This window comes from Lagopus muta, chromosome 1, assembly GCF_023343835.1.
Source record: "Lagopus muta isolate bLagMut1 chromosome 1, bLagMut1 primary, whole genome shotgun sequence".
In the NCBI taxonomy this organism is placed as follows: Eukaryota; Metazoa; Chordata; class Aves; order Galliformes; family Phasianidae; genus Lagopus; species Lagopus muta.
Genome location: NC_064433.1, coordinates 107,544,479 through 107,568,126, shown reverse-complemented (window position 1 = coordinate 107,568,126; position 23,648 = coordinate 107,544,479). Strand labels below are relative to the sequence as shown.

General features: G+C 36.2%; 1 protein-coding gene across 6 annotated transcripts in view; it reads left to right on the top strand.

Annotated features, from left to right (window-relative positions):
- The window catches only part of DSCAM (DS cell adhesion molecule), a 461,629-nt gene that overhangs the window by 308,706 nt on the left and 129,275 nt on the right, over positions 1-23,648 (top strand). For 5 of the 6 annotated variants that reach the window (XM_048966682.1, XM_048966667.1, XM_048966692.1 and 2 more), the window contains 2 exons: positions 8,033-8,152; positions 12,403-12,576. In XM_048966682.1, coding sequence (XP_048822639.1) covers positions 8,033-8,152; positions 12,403-12,576 — 294 coding nt within the window. The remainder of the gene's footprint in view (positions 1-8,032; positions 8,153-12,402; positions 12,577-23,648) is intronic. The other variant, XM_048966710.1, reaches the window with a different exon arrangement.

Genomic DNA, 23,648 nt, shown 5'->3' with positions numbered 1-23,648 from the left:
TACTGTAAGTGCCCCTGTTTATTTCTGCCTGTTGAAAATCACGACATCTTATAAGTTTACCAATATATTTCTGGCAGTGGTGGTGTAGCTTTTCACCATGTGTTGCCCAGGAAAAGCTTTCTGGAGTAGCAGTCCTGAAGTTTACAAGGGCTACTCAATTTTCCCCCTCTTGCTTATCTTTCTGCCCCAGCTAGTGCTCTGCGGCAATCTTCTTTAAGCCCTTCTCTCTCTGTCTATTTAAATGGTAATGGCTTAATCAGTTTTACTTATACATCTGGGATAATAATTCCCACTTGGAGGGGAAGATGGAAATATAATATGACATTTGACCTGAATTTTCTGCCAGAACCCTGGACTGACCTCTTTCCCTCAGTATTGAACTGCTTCAGCTCTCTTGTTCCACAGAGGTCAGAATGTAGACATTAGAGGGCTAATTGTAATCACTACTAGTCCCCATCCAACCCAAACTGCACATATCTCAGTAAATACTTGATTTCCTTCTCTATTTCTCCTCCAAGTTTTCTGATCCCTCCTCATCTTTTTGTTCTGAGGTACAGTGTAAAGGAAAGTAGTAGCAGTATTTTTCTAAATCCATTGAGCAGTTTTTCTCTAAGTAAAGGAAGAAGAAATGGCATTTAAATTCCTCTTGTGGAATTTAAATAAAGAAATCAAAGGGAATATGACTGTTCCCCACAAAGTTCTTGTCACCATTTTCTTTTTAAAAGTACTCAAAATGAAGACTGACATGTTTTCAATATACGTGAGAGTCTGTATAATTCAACATAGTACATAGAGAGACCTAGAAGTATCATCTAAATCCGATCCATTTCTAAGATGAATGGAGAAACGCAAGGCAGCAGCTTGTTGCTACATTGTAACCATTAGTACATAAATTTTTGCAGAATCCATACAGTCATGTAAATACTTCAATGTTTTTCTCCCTAGTATTTTATCTCTCTGATCATGTGTGCCCTGTTGTTTAGCATTCTTGTTTTCCTGTAGATTTCCTATGTTCTTCCTACAAATATTTTTGATATCTAACATGAACTACCATTTTGCTAGGAGTATTAGATGGCAAAAGATAATCACTGGTCTGTTAAAATTTGTGGGCACCTCATGGTTTGTCCTCACTGCTTCTGTTCCCATTAGTCGTTCCTGTTATTTTGTGTTGTTTAAGAAGAACTAAGCAACAGTAAGAAGATTTAAAAATATCTAGACAGCAAGGCTGGATTTTTCCTGCCTTAACTATCAGAGCAGGTGAGTAGCTTCCACAGATTTTCCTTGCAGAGCATCATGTATTAAATGGAAGACAGTGAGAGAAATAAAGTGAGGGTAGAAGGCTGTTGAGCAGAATCTGCCACGCTGGATTAAGAAACAATCAGAGCAATCTCAGTTCTCTCTGCTGTGGGTTTCTTGTTGAGGAGCTGGAAATAAGTCTTAGCTACATGTTCTGGGCATGGGTCTTCCAGTACTTCTCCTTTCCAACAAGTTACTGGCCAATTTCAGACACATTTGAACAGGGGAAAATGCCTCCAGTGGAGCTGAAAGAATAAAATCATAATGTAAAGATTGGAAATGTCTTTGCTGAATGTGATGCAGTGTACTACCGAACAGCTGATAATAATGAGCTCAAGAGAACAGCAAGCTCATGTGAGGTCCTTTGCAAACAAGAACTAGAAGTTGATGAAATAGACAATGGGAGAAGCTTCCCTCTTTACTGCATCAGGGACTACAAGTAGGAACTGCAGGTGAGTGGAAGTAGAGCTTTCATTCTCATAATTTCGAGCTGCACTGGATTCCATCCTGCAATTCCTCTTGGAAGTTAATAAAGAATTTACAAGCTATAATAGCAAGCTAGAAAGGTTTCTCAAAAAGTCATTCATCATTGTTATTTTATTTATTCTCACACTCCTGGTTTGCTAGGCGTGCTATTAACAAAAAGGAAAGAGTAGGATTCTGTCATGAAAGCCACCCATGGAAATCAGGAAAACATCTTCCCTGTCAAATACTTACTATGCAGGATTAATTAAGGCTTTACTCATTATGACTGTCTTCTAAAGAGTGGTTAAAGAAATATATACACTTTGTCACATTTTTCACTTCTGTAGAGTTTCTGAAAATGAGAATGAAAAAATTATGAAATAAAAAGCAGTGAAAAATCTTCTGGTTGGAAACTGAAAAGAAAGAGCTCATAAGTGTATTATAATTGCACAGGTGCTGCAAGAACAGAGAATTCAGTGATAGCAATGGGTGCAAAAACCATGATGTTAAAATTCCTGTTAATGAATAGATCATTAATTAAAATTGAGACAAGCTCTTTAAATATCTAATAATGCCCCTTAATACGTTTAGTACATTAAGCATAAATGTGTTTTCATTTTGTACATGCCAGAAATATTGAATATCATTACGTAGGTAAGCACCAAATGAGCAGTCCATGAGCCTTGAATATAGAAAGTATCAGTCTGCTTTCTTATGGTTGGAGGTGGTGAGATGCAGCAAATGCAGTGATGGAAAAACAAGGAAAAGATTTATAGTTGCAGCTAGTATCAGAATTCCTTTACTTTCTTTGCTGCAGCTTTGCAGGTTACCCTTGGATGATTTTCTTTCTATGTAATGTTTTCATTAGACAAACCTGATCAATGCAAACCACTAGGCTTTTTTTTTACTTTAACCGCATAGCAAATAGTTTCTCTAAACCAGCTAAATTGACCCCTTAGGTCCAATGACCAAGTTTAATAACTGTTCGTTTTTCCTAAAGTACAGTGTTTAATGATCTCATTCATTAATACATCAGTCATTGCTTTGGCTAATTAAAATTCTTCCATCATTTTGACAGTATGATTTAAATGTAAAGTACAAATATTCCCTGTAAAAATGAAACACTGTATTCTAGGTAAATGCCATAGATTATTTCTTTGCTTACTTCAGTAGCCCACTGCAGGAGCTTATGTTAGGAGCGCTTCAGGATTGTACTCATCTGTGCTTGGGAGGCAAACACATTTCCAGGGATTGGAAGTCTATGAAGGAGAGTTTGAGTTTGTCATCTGAATCTCTGTCATAAAGATGAGCCATAAAAAATTTTTGGATTTACAAGAAAAAAAAAGTTATTAGGAAATGTCAGCATACACAAATTAATTAAGTTACTAGCTAGTAATGTCCACCCTTTCAAACTGAAATGACATTAGTAAGTGGTGTCTTCTTAACATACCAACTCATATTTTCTCATCTTGTCAGGATTGTTTCAAACAAGTAGATAATTTAAACATTTTCCTTCCTTTAATATGACAGTGTGGCATTTATGTTATTTTCAATATCCTATAGTAATTTTTCTCATCCTTTGTTTTCCTTGTGTGAGAGCTTGAATTTGCTAATCATCATGTTGATGGAAAACATGGTTTTTAGGTCCTTTGAGTTCAGCTATTAAATAGTTTACATTTGCCAACTTACTGCTCTTACACTAAATGATTCAACAACTCGTTTTTCATCACAGATCCATGGACTGTATTAAATGAGAGATCCTAACAGAAACTCACTGTTAAAGCAATTTCAAATGCCCTCTTTATGGGCTCAAGAGACTGGGGTGGTGAAACAAAGGTGATAGTAAAAGTAGAACTCTTCAGTCATATTCATAAGCTATTTCAGGTTCTTTTCTTTTATAAATGGGTAGAGGAGGCTCACGCTTCTATGACAAGAGAGAGAAGAAGGAATCTAATTGCTTTATTTCTCCATTAACTCTACTTAAGCACATCAGACAAATGAACTTGGTTAAGTTTGTAATGAAGAAGTCTTTTTTAAGGGCTAATGAATTCCTTAAAGATAAAGAAATAGTGAATGTTGCTTTGTAATCTGATGCTAAGTATCAAAATCTTTACCAAGTAGTAAACTACTTCATCTTCCAAAATATGATAGCACATAGCACCGAAGAAATTATTCATCTGAAATAACATTTAGAAAGAAACTATCAAAGGGGAAGAAAATACAGAGATCTCCTTTTACTTCTTATTTCTATATGCAGAAAAATCCTGTGGTTTTACCTGGATGGAAATAATTGAAAGGTCACTGAATGAGTAATTTGTTTTGCTGTAGCATCATTTATGATTTTTATTGGCAACATTAAAACTAAGGGTCAGGTACACCTGTCCTCAAAATCACAACAGCAGTTCACACTTCTGTAAGCAATCCTAAAATACTACCTAAAGGAAGACTGAAATTTCACTGAATATGTGGAAATCGATGCTGTTACCAGATGAAGGCACAGTTTTTGCCTAGGTTCATACATACTCTGTTTATGGAGCACTACAGAGAAACAGTATGAGTGCTGATCATACGCCTAGTTCTGAAGCTTATATGGCAAAATTCAATCTCCATGGTTGCCTTCCTGATATCACATTCTGTGTAAAAAATAATGGTTACAATTAATGATACCAAGAATGTAAGAGCAAGATCTTATGTTTTGTATTTACATGTGTATATATATATATAAATACAATGAAATAAATGTCTTAAAAGCCCAGGTCAGAGCTTACCATCATTTAAGGTGAACGCAGCACATATATCTACAGTCCATGGGTGTGTTGAAGATGTGTTGAAGCTGCATTTCCATAGAAATGATTGAATACCATTTATCCATGTCATCTATCCATTTTTTTCAATACATGCCAAAAAGGATTAGATAAATGCATTATGGAAATGGATAATTTAATGCAAATAGTATTTTAAGGTCTGATTTCCTTTATTACATAATGTGCATAATATACAATCTTTCTTTTTCAGAATTCAGAATTCTGCTTGTGCCCCCCCATTTAATATACTAATCAAATTTTTTCATGAAAAAAATGACAGTACATGTCATCAATGTGATCCAGAGTAGATGAGGAATATAAATAAGTAGTTTTTAAATGAGAAGGAAATAAAGAATTTACAAAAATTTTGTATTATAGGAGAAAATTTAGAACAATATTATGCAGTTCACACTTTTCAGTGATAGAAGTGTCTGATAATCATCAGTTATCTCGTTGCACTGATTTTAATCATTCACCTGTAAAACTGACACAACTGAGGTGAATTTTGGGGGACAGAGGAGATGGATGAAAAGTCTTTCAATTTCAGAGAAAGCACATCTTTTAATTCAATTCAAATAATCTGGTGAAGTCAAATGCTTTTAGATACATTAACAATACATGAGTGATAGTCCTCTTTCCTTTGAATAATCTCAAGAGAAGAACCTGAATATATTGCCTTTAATTTTAATTTCTGAACATCCTTAGGCCCTTGAATTGACCCATTATTCACTACAATTCCACCTCAATTACTTTCTGTCTATTGGAATGCCACACACTTATATTCTCTCCTAGGTGATGTAATGAGAGGTAATTAGGTTTGCAAAATCAAGAAGGTGGTAGATAAGAGGGATATGGAATGGTTCTTCATCAGGTCTTCCATTACTGAATGCAGGAGACACACAGTAAAACTAAGTGGAGGTCTGGTTAAACAACAAAGGAAGGAATACTCCTTTTTACAGCGCATAATGAATTTCTATAACTTTCTAGCTAAGGAAGTTGTGAAAGTAATATTTGGCAAGTTTAAAAGGTGATTAGGCAAACCAACATGAAACATCTTTAAATGCATAATAGGCATACAAGGGCAGTTTTGGTCGCTGAGGAAATGCAAAGGGAATGGGCCATGGAATCTCCCTTGCATCTCCTCCCCAAATAACATGTCAGGGTCAGCTTTGCCAGGGTCAGCATGCTGGACTATATACATTTGTTATGTATATGCAGGTTTATCACCAGTTGGACTTCTGTGAATATAGTTTGTCCATACACTTTAAACTCCACTATCTTTACCTACACAATATCTTTTAATCAAAGTGGTGTGGAATTTGGGTTGGTGTTATTTGTTTTTTGGGGGTTTTTTTTGGTGGGTTGTTTGTTTGTTTTTTTAATGAGTGGGTTTTTTTGTTTGCTTTTTGCTTATTTGTTTGTTTTGCTTATGGTATTTTTCGATAAGCAGCTTGTAATCGATTTTTTATAAGCTAGGAGTAATAATTTATTTACAGTTCTTCGGGTGAAACAAGCTGATGCCTTCATACTTAGTATTAAATCAAATATATTTGTACAACTAATTATACATTTTGTCTGCTTTGGAAAATAAGTACTTAGAACTCCTTTGTGTTAGATGATAAACTGAATATAGAGCAGTGAGAACTGAGCTACCAAAGTGAATGTTTTCTCAGAGTAGATAATTAAAATAGGGTTGGTGATTGCCCAGGGCTGCTGCTGCTGAGGCTTCATGTTTGGTGCTTACCTGTCATGAATTAACACAACGCATGATTTCTGTTTGTGAGGGTGGCAGCTGTTTGGAAAGCTGAAATGTTTGACAGCAATAAATATAATAACAGTTTCCATTATGGAAAGAGGAGAAATAAGATCTCTCCTAGTACAAAGGTGGCTCTAGCCAACTGTTGTTTTTGGTTCCTTCTGTTACCTGCTAACATGTTCCAAGAAAGTGAACCTTCTTTTTGTTAGGCAGTAGGCAGCTTTTCACTGTATCTTAGGGATTCAGTAAGCAAAAAGGACAGATAAAAGGATTGTTTTCTCTCTAGAGAACTGTTCTAATCTTTTAAAAATCACTTGTAGCTATGAGGCTGGAAAGAGGAAATTTGGAGAGGAGCACTGCATTATGGAGACATAGGAGGAAGGCTCAGGCCGTTGTGAGAATTCTCTGCACTTGGGGAATATCTTTAGATGCCTCCAAGTTTTGGCACTCCTATCTGTACCCAACACTGACAGCTTAAGTTTCTCTTTAATTAAAACTTATGACTCTAGTTTAACAAGAGATGCTCTTTGTATATAAGAGTGTTTATAATAATAATTAAAAAGTCATTTATTATAGCATTGGTGGTTTTGCTGTGCTTCAGCCATATAATTTTTTTCTTGTATAAGCAGTGTATAAGCAGTATTGTACTCATGGCCATTCCAAACTGTTTCTGGACCCTGAACAAATGTTCACTGTATTGATGATCCTTTTCTTTGCTGTCTTAAATCTCTTCATGTCACATCCCCCTCCCATACTTCCTTTATTAATATCTGCCATTTTTGGGTAATGGAAATTTGGAAAAATGGGATGGGCCAAAGCAAGAAAGGATGTCAGGGCTTTCTATTCTGCTTTGTGCAGTTTCCAGACAAACTCAGCCATGGCTGGACCTTGGGAAGCTATGAAGTCATGACCATGCATGTGTCCCCATGTGCACATGCCCTAACTGTTAGTTGAAGCAATGAACTACTAGGATTTTTCCTTATGATGATAGATCTCAGCATGCTACTGTACTCAATTTGAGATGAAAAAAACTTTATCAAGCTCATTGACCTCGCTACATTTTCTCTGTACCATTCAAAGAAACAACAACAAAAAAAAGAACTTGTGGAATAAGAACACAAATCATTTACTGTTTACTTCAGTGCACGTACAGCTATTTCCAGTAACTACTTCATTTCAACTTAATCTAAACGTAATGTGTTGAACCTTTCTATGTCTGTGTGTTTGGAAAGAATTCAAAAATCCTCATTTTAATATGAAATGGTCTGATTGTTATTAAAAGCGATTACATCTTTAAGGTTGTTTACACTATATAATATTTTAATTCTTTTTCTGAAACCTGCCAGTTCACAGTTGTTAGGAAAAAAACAAAACAAAATAAAACAAAAAAGCCGACCACAATAAACTTCAGTTGTTCTTTGACATCTGTCAGACCTCCCCATTTGTAAGAAAGTATTTCTTTTCTGCTTACGACATTTTGGTTTGTCTGTTACTCCACTTTGTAACCTCTCCTACAATGAGATTTTTATTCACTTATTTTTGTACCCTATCAAAACTAGCGCTTTCGTTACCTTTGGCAAGAAATGCATAATTTTTTTGACAGTAAGTAAATAACTTCATAAAGCCAACTTACTGTGTCACTGGATCAACCAAAAGCTGCTTTTAAGTTTTTTGTGCACACTCTCACTGCTTCTTTTGCTTCTTCCTGCAGTGCCCCCTAGGTTTGTGGTTCAGCCAAGTGACCAGGATGGGATATATGGAAAAGCTGTAATTCTCAACTGCTCTGCAGAGGGTTATCCTGTTCCTACCATTGTCTGGAAGTACTCAAAAGGTATGTTTCTCTCTATGATCAATGGGAGCAAATTAATTCTATTTCAGTTTACTTACTGCTAAGCTACTGGTTTAAACTTCATGTAGATGAAAGCAAGTGGAGTACAATAAGGGAAGTATTTGTTTTTACAGCTCCATCATATTCCAAAGCACACTGTGCTGGCCACTGTCACAGATGCAAGGCTGACCTCTATGGACTTTTAGACTGCCGTAGAGAATTTCTGAGTTTGTGGATGAGCTTATGTGTTAGCTATGGTCTCAGCAGGAGAGCAGTATAGTGGACAACTGAGAGGGAAGAGATATGCCTTTAATTGAAACAACCTCAGAACAAGGTTCACAGACAGAATTTGGCTGACTTTTTTTTCCCCTTCAAAATCTGTGATAACACGGCCAATCATAGCTTCTTTGCAAAGAAGAAAGGTCAGGTAGCATTAGCATAAGCAGTAATTTGGTATGCACTTTACATAATGCTTTAACATTTTCTTCTCATGTAACAGAACGTTAAAACTGCCCCCACTTGACCCTAAGTAACCACAGGAAATTGACTACTTTTTAATTAAAATTTGCTGCCTGTTAGGTTTCATCCTCTTGCCTGTTGTCTTCTGGTTGATTTTAATGAGAAAACAAACTCACCAAGTTCTGTATCCCTTGTATGTGAGTTAAATCTTTAATGAACTTTAAACGTGCATCAAATGAAACACAGACAATCACTAAACTAGGTGCTATAAGGAAATCCTTATGTTCCATGCAATGTTTGGTTTCCTTCGGATTTAAATCTAAATTAAATTTAAAGAGAAAGCACAGGGGGAGATGAATGTTCACGTTAAAATCTAGTTTTGCTTATATTCATAAATTCAGTTTTGTGGCAAGAAGGATACAGTTCAAAATCCCATTAATCATCATGTTTTAATTATGGATATAGGTCACAAAGAAGTAATTCGGTTTTGTATTGTTTGTGCATTGAAATAGAAGGCCAAGTCAAGCTAGCTGAGTTATAATTAACTGTGAAGAGATAAGCTGCCCATTTTAATAAAGGAGAAAGGGACAGTGATTTGATTTTAGTGATATTCTATCATCAAGAGACTGTTTTTAATGTTTTTGATTAACAGCTCTGAAGTAGTCAAGTCATTGAAAGTTTTAGTTAATACTTGATGTAGGCATAGCTATCAAATTGCAGTTTCAGTTTTTGGTTAAAGTAACTCTAGGTGAAAAGGTCAGTGTTTTTACTGAAGGCTTTTTTTCCCCCAATATATGATTTCAGTTTCAATACTTGGTCTGTACAGTTTCCTAGGGTGTCTGGCACATCTTGCCTTAAAATGACCCTTCATATAATTAGCTTATCAGCTATGTTTGTACAAAATTCTGAAATAATCAATCAAATCGTAGCTTATTTGTATGCTCCACAATAGAGCAGAACATGCAGATCATAGCTTATTTATATGTTCCACAATAGAGAACAAAGGACATGTGTATGCCTGTAGGAAAGTTTGTGTCATTGGCCTTTTGTACATGGAGAAAGAGAGCTCATTCTTTTTATATGCTGGGAAAGACAGGTAACTGATCCAAAGTTTCTGGAGCGTAACAGAGATCAGTGCAGACACTCCATAATTATCAAGAATATGTTAAGACTTAAAGAGCACAGAATGAAAAATGGGAGACTGTCTGAACATTAAAAAACACTGTTTTTACTGCAAAGGTGACAGAGCTGCCCAGTGGGCCTCTGGAGTCTCCTCCTTGGAGACCTTCAAAAGCCACCTGGATGTGGTCCTGGGTACCCTGTTCTGGGTGTCCTACTGGAGCTGGGTTTGGGCCACACGGCCTGCAGAGACCCTTCCAACCTCACCCATTCTGCAATTCTTTGATTCATAACCATATAAGTCCTCTTGCAGATGCATGCAGTTGCATGTGATAAGCCACTGTCATTACTCAGGATATATTTTGGCTGTAATAGCAGAAATGTTGTGTGGGAAGAGTTATAAGTCTTTGCAAATTGTTATGCAAAATGTTGTCCAGATGTAGATATCATTAGGACTAGCAGCTCTTTCCTTTCTACGGGCACCAAATTTTTACCTCAACTTTTTGTGTGAAGAAATAAAAGGAGTATTTGTATCTATCTGCTTGGGCATTGCAGACAGGTAGAATTAGTGAAGCACAGATGTTCCTTCCAGCTAAGTGATAGGAAAAATGGATAATTAAAGAAAAAAAAAAAAAAAGATTAAAAAGGGAAGGAAGAGGATAAGTATATGACTCAAACAGTTGAAAAATCAACAGTGACAACTGTTTTTTTTTCTGAAAATATTGTCCCTACGTTCATAGTATCAGCCTCAGAAAGCTTCTGTGTAACTGTAGAAGTCCTCAGAGCAAACTTTTTTAGGACTAGAAGAAGTTTTAGTATACATGTGCTCTTTTTTAATATTCTAAACGTTGTATTTGTGGGTCTGTGATAGCTTGCTATTTTATATCAAAACAATCCCCATAGTGTTTATTCATTCTATTGCCTGCTGGGCTGACTCAGCCAACTGCATATAGTAACTAATGCTGACAGATACCAACTTCATGTACAGAAAGTTGCATAGCAGAATTACATTGAAGAAGACTATCTTGTGATTTCCCTGGAAAATCCCCTCTTCTGCTGCTAATGTAGGCTGCAAAGCTCTTGTTACAAGAACTGTATCTTAATACATACTGAATGAGTTCCTGATGCTGGTTAAACCTGAACTTGTGATGCAACTCTGAACATATGCCAGTACTGACAGTATGGCAGTGTCCTGTTCTCTGTTCCCTAAATCACCACTTTTGTGATGATTTAGGTGTCTTGTGATGATTTTTTGTGTCTTATTTCCATGGTAAAGTAGCTCCAACACAGCCCGCCAAGACTAGGATTTCAATCTTTGCTATTTATGCTATGGTTAATACTCCAACAGTAACTAAAGAATTAACAGACACTCTGATCAGTAACTCTGCTAACATGTAATTCTCAGCTTGTTTTTCATGGTGGAAAGGAGTAGAGCATTCATCTGCAATATTGAAAGATGAAATAGATGTTCTTTTTATTTCTCTATCTTACCTTGTTTAAGGAGAACCATGAAGAAGTGAGAGAAAACGTTCTCTAGGAAAAGACAAAGACATGATAGTTCATCAACTTGAAAAGTAATCATCTGAAAACACAAGAGAAAACATATGTGGGACACGTCCACATGTATCCATGTGGATGTCCACGTATCTTTCTCCAACCAGCTGCCACTTCTTATTATTAATTATTTATTATTTATCTTAATTATTTATCTTAAAGATAAGAATTTTGGTGCCTATCTGCATGTATACTTATTTCATAGCTTATAAAAGATTTCTTTAATCTTAAAGTTGTATTAAGGTAGGTTTTTGGTTTTTTTTTTTGTTTTTGTTTGTTTGTTTGTTTTCCATGAAATCTAAGTTAATATAAACATCTTTAGCTTCCTGTGTTTTTATGGATGTTCCATTATTGTGGTATTACCAAACTTGGCACTCCATGCCTGATTAATGTTCTGAGCTCTCCCTCTTTCTCTCCTTCCCTCCCTCCCTCCCTCCCTTCCTTCCTTCCTTCCTGCCTTCCTGCCTTCCTTTCTCTATCAATCTTTTTTCTTAATAAATCTGAATGAATATTGGCTCCAGACATGGCAGAATAGACATGTGATGTGTCATCAGTCAGCTATAGGAGGAAACAAGCAACACAGTCTTTGATGTGTTTTCCCATGTTACCCAGAGTTCAGCAAACAAGGTCCTAAAGGTCCCTTGAGTATTCCATGTTTACTACAACAAACATGCCTTTTAGTCATAAGAAATTAATCTGGTGTATGCATAAGGGATGCATATTTGTATGACTGTTCAGCTGTAATTGTCAATAATTTATTAGCCTCTAAATGTACAACAAATGTGCTTTTTTACCCATGAGCTGTCTGAAAATGTCTTTCATTTTCTCTCTCCCCCTTCCTGGTTCTTTCGCTCCTGCTTTCTGCTCTTTTTATTCCATTTAACATGAACAAATATTGTTACCCTTATATTCCAAAAGCTTTTCTTCATTCCATTTAATGAATTCAGTTTTGGCAAAGAAACAATCAGTTTCTTCCAGTGATACCAGAACTGTTTGTATTGTAATTGAATTGTGTCTCTAAGAACAGGAGGCAGTAGTTTCTTCCTTATTTCATAAAGAAAAAAGAAACATGAAACCATTTCTTTCCTAGCTAATCTGTTTTTGCATTGGTCCTGCTGTAGGTGCCGGGGTTCCTCAGTTCCAGCCAATTGCACTGAACGGTCGTATCCAGCTTCTCACAAATGGTTCCTTGCTGATTAAACATGTGCTAGAAGAAGACAGTGGATACTACCTCTGCAAGGTCAGCAATGATGTGGGAGCAGACGTCAGCAAGTCCATGTACCTCACTGTTAAAAGTAAGAACTAAAACACTTCTCTGTGATCCAGATATTACCATTAAGTGACAAGGGCTTGCATATTGCATCCTTAGGTTAGATGAGGGAAGTTGTTTTTGTTGTTTCTAATTTCTCACTGTTATTCATCTGCATGTGCTAGCATGTGGAAGATCAGTATGGTTAAGAAGACATATTACATACTAAAAGGACAAAAGGAGATTTAAAGGCATGAAGGGTTAACACGTGGTTTTTAACCTTTCAGCTTGCCTGGGCTGCATTGAGCAAACAGGAATTGCAATGGGCCAGATATAAAATGTGTATTAAACCCATTGTAAATAAGCAACAAAACTTATTTTTTGATATATATTTTTATTAGAACATAAAAACAGAGCAACAAAAACATAAAACTAGTGGGATGTTTAAATTTAAAAAAATAATAATAATATGTATTTTTTTAATCAAAATGGAAAAAATGGCTGCATCTTCTTCATTGTTTGCAGGACTGTTTTTTTTATTATCAATCAAAATGCATGACGTTATTTGCCATGACTTGAGCTTACCATAATTTTAGTTTCATTTCAAATGCTGTTATGTCTGAAATATAGTGCAGATGAAGTAACTTTCATCTTGACGGCACATGTTTAACTCATTCAAATGAGCAGACAAATCCACCAAAAATACTAAATCTGTGAGCCATTTTTAATCTTCATGTTCTGGCACAAATTTTCCTTTTGATTCCATAAAGGACTTGATTTTATTTCGCAAAGCCTTTTTAGCATTTTACCCCAACTTTGCCATCTTCCTTCAGAAAAGTAAACCACCTCATAATCAGCACCCATACTTTTTTTTTTACCAACCATTACCGGGTCACCATCAGTAGCTACATCAGATAAATTGACAAAAGTTAAAGAAAATCGCTTACATGTATTGTTTTAGTGCTTCATACATATCAAGAGATTTAGTTGTGTCTTTCAGTAGCACCAAAGAAACCATTTCTTCAGTGATACTGTATTCTTTATTAGTACCTCTAACAAAAATGGCAAGTTGAGCCGTATCCGTAGCATAAGTTTTTTTATCTATTGCCAAAGCATAATATTTGAGATTAGCAACTTTACTCTCCAAAATTTTTTGATAGATTTTCCTTTTTGTTCAGTTCACCTGCCTATAGAATAGTGAGACAAACTGATTTTAGAAAATTCTGTTTTCTTATTAGAACACATTATATCTGTTGTGCTTTCAATATACTGCCAAACAAACTCACCATCACCATTTTGATTTTTTTGCACTCAATATTTCTGCCACGTAACTAGCTTTTATAACAGAGTCCATTTGAGTTTTAACTTTTTAAAAAATGTACTTTTTTGAGGTTACAGACTCTTTTCAGTTCAGCTATTTTGTCTTTATGAAGTCATTGATATGAATCAAATTTGGCAGCGTGTTTCTGAATACAGTGTCTTTTCAAATTGTAATCTTTGATTTCCTTGCAAATTAACCACAGTGCCGTATTATTTATCAGTACTGCACTGTGCCCTCTCCATGTCCCAGGGATAAGCTGGGCTGCCTGATGGGGCAAAGCTGCTGCCATGATGATGCAGCAGCGGGGGGTGTGGACCGCACTACCAGCTGAGCTGAGTGCAGGTGGTCTGCAGGCCATAGGTTGGTTGGGCATGCCTGGGTTCACATCTCATTTCAAAAATTTATATCCTGTTTATTAGATACAGTTGAATAATGAAGGAGAAGTAAAAAAAAAAAAATTGATCAAGGACAAAAAACAAAAACAACAAAAAAAACCAACCTGAGAAACAGAAGAAATGCCAACAGCAACTCTTAAGAACCTTGTAAATAATAATAATAATAAAAAAAAGAGATTTAAAAAAAAATCAATTCTCAAGATACAATACATAAATACAATTGGTACAGTTGGTACAGTTGCAGTAGATACCACAGTACAAGATATTATATATAATGTAACAGTACTCATTTTGACTCAATCATAAAAGCACTCAAGCATAAAAGAGTCTAGTTTTTAGGTTCATGTTAGCTGTAACTCCAAGTGTGAACATGGCTTAGAATATAGAGGAAAGACTATGAGAAAAGAAAAGAAAATATCTTTCTTACTGAAGAGAAAAAGAACCCATTGGCACTCCAGTGCACCAGGTTCTTAGGTGACCATTTTGAAAAGTGTTGAAGAAAACCCCCACGCCATTCACATTCATGCTTACAGGATACTTGAAGATTGACTGATTTCCTTGCAGTTCTGAGATGATAACTGGCTTGACAAAATTATTGCCCTTAGAAGTAATAATAAAGATATATTTCTGAAAGTAAAGAAAAGCCAACTTTTTCTCCACTGGAGAGCTATCTGTAAGACCACAAATGTTTAGAGGTGTTCATTTGTAATAGTGTCAGAGAATGATAGCTAAAGAAAGGAAGAGTATCAACCCTACTATATTTGCAGACCCCAGTACCTCCACTCTCATTTATCAAACTGGCTGTGTTTTCTCCAGAAAAAAACCCACGATATTCTGTGATATTCCAAACCTCTCAAGCAAGTACTTTAATTGCATATTTCTTCGGTGGGTCCATTGAAGTTCCAGCTTCTGCGGCTTCCATAACTGGGCATTTCTGGGCCAATCTTCAGCTGTGGTAGTGATGCACTGCTGTAATATGCTATAGAAAAACAGCTTTCCTCTGGTTGGCAGCTATGCACACTGCCTGTCTGATCACTGCATGCAGTTTCATGTGTGATAAAAGAGCATCTCTTATCAAATAAGAGCAGGAGCTTCCCTGGAGAGTCAGTTGCTGTTTGAATCTAATGAAAAGCCCTCTGGCTCTGAGATAGCAGGCAATCACGTGTCTGTACACCCTCACACATCTACTAACACACGTACTGTTCCCAGCATGGCTATTAGAGCAGATGCTGTTAGTGTGTTGGTGCTGGCATAGAAGAAGCACAGCTCTAACTGTAATTAAACACACATTAAGAGCAAGCTGTGTTAGGAAGCGACTTCAGTGGAAATATGCCATGATGGACTTCAGGTATACTTGGATCCCCATTCCTGGTGACGTGATTATGGCGCAAAATCCTTGCACCAAATCATAAAGAAACTCCAAAACGGGGGGGGGGGGAGCTATGCTTGCTTTTATTTTTGTATCATTTTTGTTGTTTTCTTTTTTTTTTTCCCTGATTATTCTGTCTTCCTTTCTCCCTTCCACAAAAGCTGGTATCTGGACCCAGAAAAGTTAGAGCTTCCTCCATGAAATTCATAGTGTTCTTAATTAATTGATCCTGCATTATGTGCTACCTTGCTCCATAAGGTCACCCTAAATATTACCTTCACTCAGAGGCAGAAGGTGGTCAGACCTGTCCCAGGTAGTTGTTTCTGGATTAAAAAGTTGGTAAGAAGCAACTTTCCAAAATGTAAACAAAGATTAACAATAGTATATATTGCTGTGGCTTCCTTCTGATAAAATGTCTTTCAGCCCTCCTTCAGTCTGTATTTGGGTTGTCCATGTGAAGCAGCTCCAGTCACCTGAGAAAAAAGTAATGGACTTAGCACTAGTTGAGGAACTGAACTGCCTCTCAGAGAGAAAGACCTGACAGCAATCCTCTTACAACTACTTTTCTTTTGAACTGCTCCCTGTACAACTGATACCTTGTGTATACATATGCTAACCATGGATAGCATCCCTGTGAACTTAAAATCAAAACCCTATTTTACTCTTTCCCTTCACATTTAATGAAAGCTTTCACCCACTCTGTTTAATAACACTGCTGGATAAACTAGTACCTTCTGCAATTCCTATGACAAATCTTCTCTTAATGAGACTAGGTGCTTTACTCTTCCAGCACTTTCTGTGTCACCTATATGTAAACAGAAAACTATTGACATTTAATGTCAAAAGAGGGTAGATGAATTTTTGTTTTGGCAGTTCAGGGGTGGTCAGAATCAACAGTGACATAAATATACTTCCATGACTTGATACCTCTAAAATTGACAGATTTCTATTTGGTGTAAAAACAGATTAAGCTTATTTAAATCAACTTAGCTTGCTTAGCAAGGCTCCTGAAGCTATGAATGAAATGTTAACAGTTGCAGATACACATTTATTTAGTACCTCAGTGTTTGCTGTGTGACACCTTCACCTCGAGAAGTAGGTCCAACTTATTGTCTGAGGAGAGTTCGTATGAGGAGGGAGTGCAAAGAAAAGAGATGAGAGGGGAAAAAAAAAAAAGGCCTTCAGAAATAGTAAAAGAGATGTAAAAAGAAAGAGCTGCCAGAGTCACTGCACGATCAGGAACCACAGGGCTGGAATGGCAACTGTGAGAGCAGAGAATCTTCACTTAGCAGTTATTATCTTCCCTCCTTCTTTTTAAGGAATAAGCATAAAAATCATAATCAGACGCTTTTTATTTTCTTCTGAATCAAAGATAAGCAGTTCTGAATAGTTATTCACTAAGACATACAGTATTAGAAAATTATGAGAGAGATCTGGAATAAGTAAGCTCATGCTGTCTTGAGAAACTATTCCTGGAGCCTGGGACAAGACTTCTAAAGAATTTCTATACAAGATAATGAACCGTTAACATGAAGGGGAGAGCTAAAATTATTTAAAGGTTGCTTAGGAGTCACAAGGAAAGAGATGTCTGCTTAAAATGGACTGCCTGCCTGCCTTCATCTCAATAAATTCCTTAATTCCACTTTAGAAGCTATATATAATCTGATAGAAAAGCATTGTGGGGAAAAAAAAACACCCTACTGGAAAACAAGCTGTTAGTAAGGTATGCATATTTCTAACATATGTTTCTATGCAAATAATCCTGTTGGAGGTGTTCATCTTAATCCTGCCTCTTCCTAAATCCATCTTTTATTTCAATGTCATTATGGAGACTGAAGTTTTCATTTGATCACTAAAACATCTCCAACAAATCTCATCTGCAAATAAGTAGGAATTGTTTCATTCACTTTCCCCTCAAGTATGCTTCTTAACTATTTGTATTATGTGTTTAATACATTAACCTAAAGCTGTACACTTCAGTTAGACCCACACCTCCCTCCGGCAGGAATACTTTAATCTCTCCTAATACTTTAATGCTAAGTACCACCATTTAAACATTAAAGAAACAAACAAACAACAGAACCAAACACTTTTTAATAAAATACTTTATACTTGACAGAAAATGTTGTTTGGGAAAGGCTACCTGATGATGTCCTGTGTCTTGGATGCGGCAGTTCACCACAGCGACTCTACTGCCTCTACCTTCCTTGATCCCTCTTCTCTATGGAGACCATTTCAGATCTCAAGGAAGGAACTTTCCCTCCACCTTCACTAAACTCATGAAAGAAAGAAACTGTGATTGCATAACTAACTTCAACTGCAAAAGAAATAAAAAATAATAGTAGTTATAAACACAAACAAACCTAAGATATGTTTGTGAAAGGAGATTCTGAATCTAGTGAAGCTTTTTCACTGTACTGCTGACATGCTGCAGCATTTGGCTATTAAAATGTATAGAAATTTTCACCTGGCTGCCTCCATGAACTTGATCAGAGCAGGATAAATGTGCACTTCTCATGTGACCAGTCAAATGAGATTGCTTTGCAGCAATATCTGCAGTACAGTCAGCATGCTGTGACTGGAGAATTCACTGTGCTTTGCTCACTAGGGTTCTTCTAGATACTCATCTTACTCTTCAGGAATATAATTTTTTTTCTAGAGTGTAGTGATATTGAGACCTGTCCAACCACTGTTTTTCTTTATGGAAGAAAATAATAGCATTTACATAGAGATTATAGTCTTTTGTCTATGTTGAATTTCTCATCAAAAATTCATATGCTTCACAAGAGTCTACTAAGGGTGGCATTGCCTGGTGTGCATTTCCAAAGTAAAATTATGTTGTAAACAGTGGTAAAAATCATCATCCCCAACACTTTTAAAAATATCTTAAGAGGAACAGCAATTATACTATGTCAAATTCACCTAAATCTAGCTATTCTGATATTCTGCAATCTCTACTCCATTTTTCACAGTCTGACGGCTTTTTTTTTTGTGGCAAAGCAAAACAAAGTCCTCTAGTCTGATAGCGTACTCTATTACTTTTTTTCTCCGAGCACTGTCATCTTTGAGCACAAGGCTTTGCTATTCATTTGCTTCTTCAAAACTATTTTGCAGCTATCTCAGGTAGAATGTATTTTTGCCCAATGTACAAATTTGGCCTGAAATGGTAAAAATCTCTAGCTGGATTATTTGCATATCTCATCAGGGATAAAGGAATTGAAAACCAAAAACAAATTTAGTGAACTGGAGGTGCCTTTGTAGCCCCAAGAGTCCTTTCTCGTGATCTGGCCAGCAAGCTACCATTACTTATCTTTGCCTTTCCCCTTATCTCAGATAACAATGATGTGAACAAACTACACTACAGCTCAGTTCTAATTTTCAAGTCAGTGGTGATGGATTATAATACTTTCTCTGTTTTAATTACTTATTTATTTTCATTAAATGCACGGTCTAAAAGGAAGCTGTAAGAAAGCTTCGGTAAATCTTTGAAACATGAAAATTCTCTCTAGACACAAATACTTTCTCTTGCTATTAAAACAGCCCATTCTTTTCCTAATGAGGTCCTCCCACTAGCAGAAATGCATGAGGTCTGAATGCTGTTTTCTGCCTCTTCAGACCATTGGCACAGCTTTGATTTAAGGACTTGCACTTTAATCACCCATCATGTGTCATTACCCCGACAGGCGGCAGCAGCCGCAAGATACAAGCTCCAATAAATTGCACTGAAAATCGCTGAAGCGATCCTTTGTTGATTTTCCTTTACAGCTATTCAATGGCAGATCAGCTGTCATAACAACACAGTGCCTGTGGCAACAGGGTGAAATTAAACGTGAAGTATGTTCAAGGTAGCTGGTAGAAAGCTGGAATATCCCTTTTCTTCTGTAAATTCAAATGCTTTCTACTTCTTTCCCTAATGCCAAGCCTGTGGCAATTGGCCAAAATGAATGCTTTCTCTTGTAAGATAATTGTCAGATGCGCTGCAATACAAATACTCAAGTGCTTTTGTATGCTAATCTTGCTAATAATGCTGTTATTTTAGAACAGGACAGAGGCAAGGACTTCTCTCTTTAAAAATAAATAAATAAATAATAAAATTGTGTCTAATTGGATTCAAGGAGAAAAAAAACTAACAAACAAGCAGGCCTTTTTTAATTTCTAGGAGACAGGCTGCGCAGCAGTGTTTCTAGCAGGTAGGTCATACATGAATTTCTGCCCAGATATCTAGCTAGCTGGAAAGCACACATAGGTCCTATTATATCTTTTGCATTTGTATCAAGAGTGTCTTTTTCATTGTTTTTTTTTTTTGGGGGGGGGAGGGGGTTGTTTTTTTTTCAGGATAGTTGTCCTTCAGTTTTATATTGCCCAAATTTCAGCATTCAGAATGAAGTCTGTGTGGAAGTTATTTTAATGAAGTCTGTGTGGGAGTTATTTTCAAAAAAATTATTTCTATTAAAAATTTCATATTTCATTTTTCTATTTTTGTTTTTCATTCTCTTAAAAAAATAACCCTGAAATAGCAATCTGTGCAAATGCGTGTCTTAATGCAAATGGTGTCAAGACAATGTTCTGACAGGTTATTTCTTTTTTGCCTTCAGTCTGTGTGATAGAGGAATAATGACTAAACAGTAACCATGCCCTTAAATCAGTAGTGATGTTTACTGGTCTATATAGAGTCAAAACAGATTTCAAATGCAGCACATACATCTGTGCACAGCCTCTTTTTTCTTGAATATTTACCATTTAATGCTTAAGGTGAATATAGCTCCCTGGATTTCCATGCTTCTGTCTTATTGAACCAAGTGATTTTCCTGAGAAATGCTTTAAAATATTGATGCTTCTGTGAAAACAGAAATTTCAACTTGGGGATGGGGGAGCTTTATGTGTGTGCTGGGTTTAATGTTGACTTCTAGTGAAGGAAGTGCATGCAGGATATATTGTCAGTTATTTTTGTATTTGCAATGTCATTAGGAGTTTGGCCTATTTCACTAACAAAGGTTAGATAAATCTAAATCAGGAGAGCACTGTAAGGCAATAGTGGGATGTAAATTAATTTTGTGGGTATGTACTGTACACATGACTATTTCCACTTCAAGAGCTGGCTTTTATAAACTGTTTCTTATCCCTTTCCCTTCCCCTTCACTTACCTGTCTCTACTTCTATCCTGTCATTTCTTTCTCTGTGTATAGTTATGCTAATCTTAAGATACATTTCCTTTATGGTTGTAGCCAGGTTCCAGCAGGACAAAAACTCAGGCTCAAAAAGAATATTCTCATGTCTCATGTCATTTTCTCTTCCCTTTCCTTTCTTCTGTCTATTCTCATCTAAACACTTTCTTCTCTTGTAGCAGAGCGGCTTTCTTTTCACAAATACTACCTGCAGAATGATTTTGGTTGTGTTGTTCTTCAAAGTTCATCTGATGGAAAGGAAGCCAAAGTTCTACCCATTACGAGAAAAGAATGAAAATGGAATGGTGTCTGACTCAATATATTTAAGTATCACCTCCTTACAGCCTTTAAACAGGCAACCTGTAAAGGATGCTGTGACTCTTTTCCTCTTTTTCCCTTGACCTATTCCAACCTGGCTGTTGTTTACCACACTTTGCCAAAGGAACAGCTACTTGTTAAGGGCTGTGCATCCCAACTAGCTAACCCACACCCAGAAAACGTTCAGAGTTCATCAAGGCATAGCAAGAGCGTAGCAGCAAGTTGCATGCCAGATTTTGCTGGGTTTTTTGTTGTGGTGGTGGTGGTTTATGTTGTTTTTATTTAAAGGAGACTGTTCTTTTTTCTCAGACCATTTGGATTGCTTGATAGTTTTAGACACCACCTGTGTACCTATCCTTCCAGACCTTGCCCTACCTTACTACCTGTGAATGAGTTGTCTCATCCCTCTCCTACAGGTTTGCAGAGTTCATTCCCACTGGGGCTTCCTACATCTCATGGTCACCACCATTCCACATTCACTTATTCATCTATCCATTTCAGAGCTTCACATTATTAATCCTATGTGAGTTGAGGATTTGAACAACAAAGAGCATGGACAATGTCTTAAATCATATTTCTTCTCATATATCGTTTGTTCTTCTGTACTTTGAATGAGATAACCACAATCTTTCTCAGCATAAAATCTATGTTTCAAAAGATTATTCAATGTTTTTGATTACTGCATGCTGCTGTGTGAGTCACATCATAACTCTTATAATTTGTTTGGGACTTATGGCTATTGAAACATTTTCATTCTATTCCCCGTAAAAGAATGGTGGTTTGCTCCTTTATTAGTATGTGTACTAAAGAATCTGTCTTCCATGGTTGAATGTTTCTCCATAGTTTTAATTTGAGGTAAAAATTTACTTTTGCATAAAACTAGGAAAGGAAGAACAGTTGAATTACAACAACAAAAAATTACAAAAGATTAATAACATGTAAGCTGTAAACTGCATGTGAGTATCGAGTGACAGAGACATCAAATCAATTACTACATTTCCCTTTACGATTCCTCTATAGGCAATCTCATACATCTTCTTCCACTAGTGAAATTCTAAACTTTTCTTAAGACATTTTATCTCCAAATTAAAGGAAAATGTCATTTTATATAGTAATTTCTTTTCACTTGACAAACAGTTTTTTTCCTACTCTTCAAATAGACTTATGTTTGCTTTGTTCAGAGTTCTCTGTGGAAATCCTACCATAGCATGCAGTACAAATACATACAGATTCTATGATAATCAAATAAAAACAAAAATTTACATCTGTGAGGCATACAAAAGGCACAGAAAATACAAGGTAGGAAGATGAGCTGTCTTAAAAGCAGAAGGTGTTATATGCAAAGGAATTTAAGGCATTGTTTCCTAGACCCATTCCTGCTGTGCATGTCAGGTACAATCAGAATGAAGGATTTGTAAATGCAGATTTTCTTTCAATAGTCCCAGTGTATTTTCCTTGCATGAAACAGGTTTCCTTCACTCTGAATTTTGTTCCCAGCCATTAAGATTCAACCTCTGCATCAGCATGCATGCTTGCCTCTACATTTTTTCAGATATTTGTTTGGTATGTGATACTTGAACATATCTTAGTCTGTTGTTTTATAGTCTTTGGGGATGAAAAAAAAGAATTGTGGAGAACTGAAAGAGCGTGGCTCCATTCTCAGATAAATCTTATTAGAATTCAGCAGGGTTAAGGAATTAATCGATTAGGTCCGTCAAACCAGGAGCTAATGAATGAATGAGCTTTTACTGTTGTCCTAATTATTTATGATTAATCCAACAAAATCTATATTTTTTTATCTGTTTCCATCAGGCCACAGAATAATGAGTCTTCCGTTCACTTTTCTTTTTCTTCTCCATATTGAGTTATAATATTTGATCATGTGGGAATTGTGTTGTGCAGGCACTATATACATCTTGATGAAATTCATTTTGCCTTCTCCAGCATAATTTATTCAATGCTTAATTTCCATCTGGCAATCTCATAGTAGACATTGGAAAAGCTATTTTACATAACTCTATAGATATAGATGAACATATGACCAGGGAAAAAAGAAAAATGGTTCTTCGATGAAAAAATAAAATAATTTATTTTTTTCGATGAAAAAAAAATAAAAAAAATATAGCTTTTAATTGCTGCAGTAGTATTTTCCACTAAAGTTGCTGTCTTGTGAAATACACAAGACTCCTGCTGACTTTGCAAAACAGTAAGTAATGGTATCCACAAAGTATTTAGATATTTATCAAAGATGCGCTCTGTACACCCTTAGCAGAGCGCTGAAGTAAAACAGTTTGTGCAGGTACCAGAAGGTCCAAGTAGAATTGCCAAGGTGAAATTGTTTTAGCTGTGGTGGCTGTAAGGCTTTATCATGACATACTGCTCATGCAAAGACACGTGTTCTCAGGCAGTCCAGCAGTGTGCATGGACGTGTGGGCACTTGCATAATTATGTTGAGTTTCAACCCCAAAAGAAAGAAAACAGAAAGTAACAGAAATATCTAGACACAATCAGATGGTGTAGGGATTTCTTGAATGTACTTACATTGTTAAT